Here is an 8,325-nt window from a genome sequence, read left to right on the forward strand (position 1 = left end):
CTGCGGGCGGGAAGCGCCTTCCCCGGGGACGCGAGGCCAGGCCTCCGTTTCCTCCAAAACCATAAAGCAGTGGCACATAGTTGTGTTTTGTGAATAACCGTCACGAGCTTATAACGTGTCTTTTTACCCGTCGCATGCCTGTTTTGTGGGCAGAACAGACAACTGTTCAGATCCAGGGCAGTTCCGGAGTTCAGGGTTTTTTTTCATGGATATAGGGCAGTTGTAGTGTTCTCAGCCGCCTTTTCCTAAAAGGAAAAGCCCTCGAGCTTTACTGTTGCTCAGATGGCTCGAGCTGCAGCAGCTCACCCGAGTTTGCAGAGTGTCTGAAGTATTACCGCGGGGTTACCAGCTGTTTTTTCCCTTCAGAAAGGTATTGCAGTCACATGCCTCCACTGTCGCTAGAAGTATGTCTTTCCTCCAGCATGCACAGGAGCGGTGCAGGGGGAGAGTAGCACAGAGCACATCCAGTGTATATAGTGGGAGAACTGTGCTAACAGTGAATATGTAGAATGGCTTGCCTTGCCTGTGAGAAGGCTTAAGACTATTGAAAATGTTGGTTTAGGTGCAGAAGCCAGGGGACTAGGAAGTCTGCGAGGCCAGCAGGAAACATCGGGGCACGCTGTGAATATGCTGTAAAATTTGCAGTTCTACAACCACTGTGGGTCCCTCTACTTCAAAAGGTTTTGGTCCCTAGCTAGGCTCAAGTGCTTCACAAGGAGGGAGCAATCTGCTTGTATTTAAGACGCTGAACATAATTATCCCTACTCCTGCCATTAACCTGTATTTCTCTATGAGACATTGTAGATTTTGTTGGGTCTTTTTCGATGGTAGTTTACAACAGTGATTTGTGACCCATTTAAGGCATGAAGGGGTGAAGGCTCTTGCCAGGATTTCTAGATTTTTCTGCTAACACAGATCAAAAGATGAAGAACATGACCTACATCTTTCCCGTCTGTGTTCTTCCAGTGCGCTTGAAGAAACTTCAGATCTAGATGGCATTGCAGCTACCTCCTTCCCCCTAATGTCTTTCAATTTAAACAGTTTGAACAGCCCAGACTTCTTACTGAGTATCTAACACAGCAACAAAGTTTGTTGTATCCACCTTGAATCCGTTTTGCTGTCATGCAAATGAAATGCACTATACCTGTGATGGATTCCTACCCAAGTCCATCTGTTGCAGGGAAGATGAATGAGTTGAATTGAATTCTTAATAAAACTGCTCAAAAATCCTGAAAATTCTTGAAACAAGTTATTTCACTTGGACTTTCAGTTAATGCCTGTAGTTTCAATTTCTTTTGAAAAGGTCCACTGCTGGTTCTGTAGTCATTTTATTCTTTAATTAAAGGGGTTTATTTAATACTTTATTTAGTATTTTAGTAATTTTTTTAATAATGATTTGGTGTTTTAGTAATGATTTAATAATTTTAGTAGTAATTATGTAGTAAATTTAGTAATAATTTGCTAAGTTTTACATAATTATTGAATATGGAAAGTAAGGAAATAGAATGATAATGATAATAGAATGATAAGAAAGAATGATAAGGAAAGATAGCAGAAAAGAGAGTATTTGGTGGCCTCTAGTTAGAGATCATGAAGTTTTCTTTTTTGATGGGTCCACCCTGACAGAGAAAAGTAGATGGTCAGGGAAAGATATATTTTGATAAACTACATCCCCTGGGATTTGCCATCTCTCCTGTAAAAGACCAGGTTGTCACTGAACTTTGTGACAGTTTGCATCGACAGAAGAACTGTCCCTGGTCACTGGAAACCCTGCAGGCGCTGACTGCAGCACGCGACGTGGGTGTCCACGGGTGGTAGGAATGCCACCCTTTCTGAACGAGGCTCAGCACTGCTGTGAGCAGTTGTGAAGGCTTAGGAGGGCTGTCAGTCTCTGTTTGCTGATGGCTGCTTCTCCGTTCTGCCAAGCTGAGCTGGGGCAGCCACATCTGTGCTAGTTGCCACCAAGGAGTGCAGCTCTCCAGTTTTGCAGTGGGGTGATGGTGCCCCCCATTCTGGCACTCGTGGGAGGTGAACAGAGCAATGCGAGCTGTGCACAGGCAGGCTCATGTGTCCAGCCAGCCAAGATACAAAGAAAAGTGGGTGAACTTACAGAGGTCAGGAACAGCCCTGGTTAGACCTATCCAAGACTTTGCAGCCACCAACCTTTGCTGAAAACTGTCGTCTCAGAAATGGAGATATTTCCTTGCGGGGTGCAAGGAGTCTTTCTTCCACACAAACTCATGGCCTTTTAAACTTCGTACATCATTGCCTGGGGTCAATCCTGGCATCCATAAACCCATCTGTCCCACTGCTGTCCACCACTCCAGCTGTCACGTAGATGTCCGCTCTTGAACCACAGACTGATGCATTTGCCAACGGGCCAAGGCTTTGGCCTTTCTTTGCCAGCACGAGAGCATGAACCAGTGCTTTTGGAAAGAAGTTGGGACCTTTTGGCATCCAAGTTGTCAGGGAAGTTAAGCCAAGTCAGCTGGTTGGTTCCATTTCCTGGTGGATACTCTCTAATTTTCTCTATGATTTTAAAGACAGTTTGAAAGCAACTAAGCTCAAATAAGGGAAATGAGAGAGTAACTGAGGATATTACAAAGCTGTTGGTTTCCCTAGACAAGTAAACAAGAAGCTGGGAGGGGACACAGCTGGGAGAGCTGACCCAGACTAACCGAAGGGATATTTCATACCCTGTGATGCCACACTCAGTGTATAAAGCTGGGGGAAGAAGAAGGAAGAGGGGGATGTTCAGAGTGATGGTGTTTGTCTTCCCCAGTAACTGTCACATGTGACAGAGATTCTGGAGATGGCTGAACACCTTCATGCTGATGGGGAGAAGTGAATTAATTCCTTGTGCTGATTTGCTTGCACATGCAGCTTTTGCTTTGCTTATTAAAGTGTCTTTAGCTGAACCTACAAGTGTTTTCTCTTCTACTCTTCTGATTCTCTCCCCAGTCTGACCCAGGGTGGGGAGAGAGCAAACAGCTGTAAGATGCTCAGTTGCCAGCTGGGATTAAACCATGACAGTTGTGTTTTCAGAATGACCTTCATTAGGGCAAACACCTCATTAAAAAGCATAGAATGGTTTGGTTTGGAAGGGACCCTAAGGATCATCTGACTCCAATGCCCCCACTGTAGGCAGGAACACCTTCTGCTAGACCAGGCTGCATAAAGCCCCAGCCAGCCAGGTCTTGAACACATCCAGAGATGGAGCATCTGCAGCTCTCCTGGGCAACCTGTTCCAGTGTCTCACCAACCTCACAGTGAAGAACTTCTTCCTTACATCTAATCTAAATCTACCCTCTTCCATTTTGAGGCCGTTACCTCTCGCCCTATCACTACAAGCCCTTATACAAAATCCCTCCCCAGCTTTCTGTAGGCTCCCTTCACATGCTGGAAGGCCACAGTAAGATCTCCCAGGTGCCTTCTCTTCTTCAGGCTGAACAACCCCAACTCTCAGCCTCTCCTTGTAGGAGAGGTGTTTGGCCATCTGATCACCTTTGTGACTCTCCTCTGAACCTGCTTCAACAGGTTCATGTCCTTCCTGTGCTGGGGTCTCCAGAGCTGGGTGCAGCACTCCAGGAGAGGTCTCCAGAGCAGAGCAGGGCAGCAGAATTGCCTCTCTGGATGTGGTGGCCACACTTCCTTTTGAAGCAGTCCAAGATACGCTTTGCTTTCTGGGCTGTTCTTGCACATTGTTGGCCCCTGTTGAGCTTTCCATCAACCAGATCCCCCAGGTCTCTCCTCAGGACTGCTCTCAATCCATACTCCGCCCAGCCATAAATATTACCACTAATTAAATACTTCAGCAACTGTAATTCTCATTAGAGCATTTACCACCACAAATAGAGTAGTGTAACTTGTCAGTTCAGGGTACGTACACAGTCAGCCTTGCACTCCTCAGCTACTGGGAACTTGGGGTTACATGTGACATCTGAGACATTTTTTTGTAAGCCTAGGAAAAGTTGCCACCCCCCTTTCCATCCAGGGATTTAAAAGTTGAAGCTACATAAGCATTTTTGCAAAAAATCCACTTGTACTAATCTTGGCCCAAAGCTGGCCCTGGCCTGTGAGCAGGCAGGCAGCCTTGGCGGGCAGTTTCACAAGCTGCAGTGCTGTAGGGGGAAGCTCAGGCAGGGAAAATAGCCATCCACAGCAACATCTGCAAACAGTAACTGTAAAAGCAAGTCAGCCTTATTTCTGCCAGGTTCAAGGAGGTGCTTGTTGTTTTTGTGTGCTGCCAGGAGACCTTGTTCCCTTATATCAAAGACAACGTGAAGAAGTACCTGATTGCTCACTGGGAGGAGGAGGAGTGCCAGCGGGATGTCAGACTTCTGAGGAAACAGGTAAAGGAGTTACACTGTATTTCTCTGAGTTTTCATGGCATGCCTGAGACCAGGTCGCTCAGACTCCTCCCCTCACCTAGCACAAGACCGTGCCTCTCATTGCCCCCCACGGAGGCTGGTTGCCTCAACAGGCTGATTCTTTCCCACCCAAAACCTGGTTTTGTGCTGAGTGAAGAGATGGAACTTGGTAGGCTGCTCAGCTGCTTCCCTCGGCTCGCCTTCATCTTCGTGGCCCCCAGGTGAGTGTCAGTCCACGACTTTCCAGCCTTGTGCCTGCGTTGTGCCCTTCTTTTGCTGGATCCTCTGCCTGCACCTCCCAGGCACCTGTCTGGGAGCCTGAGTGGAGGGGTGGCAGAGTACTTGTCCTGCATGGAGTGGTGTGGTCCTGCCTCTGGGACACAGCATCCATTTGAGACCTGTGGCTGTCTGAAGCTAACAGATGCGTTTCCTTCTTTGCCTTAATTTCAGTAATTAAATACCTAAGCAACTGTAATTCCCATTAGAGTATTTACTGTTTGGCTTGGAAAGTACAATCGAAGCAAGTGCTGCTAAACACTACTGAAGTCTGAACTTGCCATTGAGAAGAGCATTCCAACAGTGTTGTAACCCTTCACATGAAGAGCATTTCAAGCTGTGTCCTGCACAAGGTGCATTGATGCGGGTGTTAGACCCCTTTCATGAACTGAGGTGTTACAACCACTCCACCTCTGCCCTCACCTCTTTTTGTCTTGGGTTATTTCCAGGCTCAGGAGGACTCCAGCTTGGATGGGGCTGTGCCAATCCCTCTGGAGACTGGGAGTGGGGAAGAGGAGGTGGAGCGGGTCATCCAGGCGGTGGTAGACAGCGTGCTCTGGCAGATGTCTCTGGACAGGAAGACCACAGCACTGAAGCAGCTGCAGGGTCACATGTGGAGGGCAGCCTATGCAACTGGGCACATCAAAGGAGAGTGAGTAATTGTGTGTGTGAGTAATCATGTGCCCCTTTCCCTGGAGCAGGTATGGGTTCATCTCTCCTAGATGCCTGTTAGCTATCCTGCAGAAAAAGCTGTTCCTGGAAGCAGCCACACGTACAAACTCAGATAGGATTACTACCTTGGTGGAGGAGCCAATACGTGTACGTTCAGTCGTTGCTTAAGCCAGGCCACTGTTGTCATGGAATCAGCTGCAGACACGTCATTTCAAACTTGATCATGAACAAATCCATTGAGCTTAATCTTTGGATCTAGGAAAATGAAAGCTTATAGTACCTTTGGGGGACTGACCAAGTTGTCTCAGTACTCACTGTGAAAATGACAAGTGGCTGAGAGTGTTTCTCCTTAAGGAATAATCAGCAGGTACATGCTAGGGAACAGCCAGTTCTCTAGCCACCTGGGCAGGGTCCATAAAGGAGACAGAGCCTGAGAAACAGGACAAGGTTACAGAGGCATGACATGGGGCAATTCTGCTCCCATGACTGGTGAAGCGTTCATCTGGGACAATTGCCTTCTGCATTAAGAATTTGGAAAATGTCTCAATATTCCTCTTACAATATTCTCTTGTTAAACCAAGAGACTGAGGCACAAGTATGAACTTTTTAGAGCTCTCCGTCTTGCATTTTTTATCATTGAATTGCACTCACATTTTGGAAGAAGCCTAAACAAGCCAGGGTTGGAGGGTCAGGTCCTTTCAGTTGTTTCCTTCTACTTTGTCTCTTACCTTAGCATTTCCTGCCTTTCCACTTCTTTTTGTCTTCAGGCTTCTCTTTACCTTTCACCCACAACACAAAGGTGCATAACAGTTTTAAGCCTGATCTTCTTACTTAGGTCAGGAGGTGCTTGGCTAAAGTATGCATTTCAAGTTCCTAAGGAAGTAAAAGAAACATTTAAGTTCACAAAGTGTTTTGCCAAAGGAAGAATGAGGAAGAAGAAAGAGCTTACTGAAAAATTTAAACATCCACCAGAGAAAGCAACAAACCCCAAAAGCAAGTCAAAAGGGACAGCTATCCTGTTGGTTTTCTTTTTAAAAACAGGACTAGTTGTCTTATAGTGGCCCAAAAACTGTAGAGCTAGCCTTGCTGTTTGGCAGCATCCAAGGAGGCTGACAGGAGTGACATGTAATAAATAACTATGAAAAAAAGGGTTTGTTTTTTTTTTAAATAGACAACATAACAAGTCTCTGAGCAGATGGACAAGAAACTGTAGAGGAAGGGGCAAGCTGATTGCTACAAGTCTGCAAAACTCAGTCCAACACCTCCTTTTGCATCTATTTGGATGCCTCTTTCTTGAGGTGCTCAGATGCTCAGATCCCCTTTTTGGGGCAGTGCCTTTCGGCCTGGCCCAGGTGGCCACACAGAGCTGGTGGGAAGGCTTGTGGTTTGAACTGGGATAAACATTCGGTTCCCTGGCAACCACATCTCCTTGAGCTCCCTTCTCCATCCTTCAGTCACAGCAAACTCAAACCTCCTCTGTGCCCTTTTGAGGCTGTTGGTGGCCTTTCCATATCAACCATCACATGTATTATTGAGGGATTTATTGTCAGCAGCACTTTGACTCTCTTAAGCACCCTCTAGCCTTCAGTTTCCCCTAGTACATGGGTCATCTTGTAAATGTTTTTTTAGCATACTGACAGCTTTTAAATACATGTAAGTGCAGCACTGGAGAGGTCTCATATGAGAAGGGTATGAGGGAACTGACAACCATGTCTGTTAGCAGTTGCCTCAGCTTTGGTCCTTCTTCCCTCTCTGACAGCTTTGCTCCCTGCTGCTGGGCTTGTCTTCGGGCAGCTGCTACCTAGGAGTTAGATGGAGCTCACATTCTGAGACTCACCAGCCCATTGCTAGACTAGCATCTTCCCTTCTCAGCACTCTGCAAGGCCAGAAGAATAAGGGGAGGGATGCTGCTGCCTAGTGAATGAGAGCTGGTTCAGCCCCTGCAGTGCAGTTAAGGCAGGGACACATCTGGCCCACGGGTACTACTGTACAACCTGACCAGGTCACTGAATAGAGTAGCTTTGACCTCAGTCCCTTAGGGGACACTCCTGAGTTGTTGTCCATCTTCAAACAGTTTGTGCAGTGCTACTTATTTAGCTCCTGCACCTGCAACCTCCTCTTACCTCCTTATGCATGATCAGAGCCTAAACCTGTGGATGGGTTTGCCCCATATAGATGCAGCTTACAGCCATAGCTCTTCACATCAGGGAAATCTTTGTAGCTTTCAAGGAAGGTGGGATTCAGGATGCAAGAGCCTGCTTCTTGGTCTTCCTCTTTATTCTTTCCTCACAGAGAAATGCAGTGGGATGCCATTTTCCCCAACCTTTCGTCCCCTGTCCAAATTGAAGGGGTTGGAGGAACTGTGCCAAACGTCTGAAACAGCTCATCAGAGCTGCTGTCTGCACAGCAGTTAGTGAGCTGCTTAGTTGGCTGGAGCTAAGAACGCATCACCTGCTGCTGAAACACTCTTTGGCTGCAGAAGCCCCGAGTAGATTGAGAATGAAATCCCCTTGCAAACTAATGGAATGGCTGTCACAGTTCCTGGGCTAAAGGTGTCCCTCCACGTGCCTCTGGGTTTGCCCTTACCTGCTGCCCTGTCTTGCTCCAGAATCTTCAAGGACGTGGTTCCAGCCATCCGGAAGTGGCGGGAAGCTGGGATGAAGGTCTATATCTACTCCTCAGGGAGCATTGAAGCCCAGAAGCTTCTGTTTGGATACTCTACAGAAGGTGATATCCTACAGGTAGATCACCTTCCTTACAGCTTCTCCCTTTGCAGAGCACGTCCCTCCCACAACTGTCTTTACCATAACACTTCATGACCAGAGTCTTGGAAAGGAAGGTGGGTGTGGTGGTTCAGCCCCAGGCGGGAGCCAGGCACCACATGGCTGCTCACTCACCCCCCACCCCCTGCACAGGAGGGAGAAAAGGGAGAAAAATACAACCCCCTGTGGGCTGGCATGAGGGGAATTCACTACAAGAACGCAGAAGGAGCAGTAAACAACAGCAG

At 47.3% G+C, this 8,325-nt stretch overlaps 1 protein-coding gene across 1 annotated transcript; it reads left to right on the forward strand.

Annotated features, from left to right (window-relative positions):
* Positions 1 to 4,250: 4,250 nt before the first annotated feature.
* On the forward strand, positions 4,251 to 8,059 carry LOC103768858 (enolase-phosphatase E1-like; the record flags this gene model as incomplete). The annotated part of the gene is made up of 3 exons (XM_008936016.1): positions 4,251 to 4,352; positions 5,096 to 5,298; positions 7,927 to 8,059. Coding segments are annotated over 3 exons (438 nt in total), but the record flags the coding sequence as incomplete, so codon positions are not given.
* Positions 8,060 to 8,325: the final 266 nt, after the last annotated feature.

The sequence above is a fragment of the Merops nubicus genome, unplaced genomic scaffold (assembly GCF_000691845.1).
Source record: "Merops nubicus isolate BGI_N331 unplaced genomic scaffold, ASM69184v1 Scaffold2412, whole genome shotgun sequence".
Lineage (NCBI taxonomy): Eukaryota > Metazoa > Chordata > Aves > Coraciiformes > Meropidae > Merops > Merops nubicus.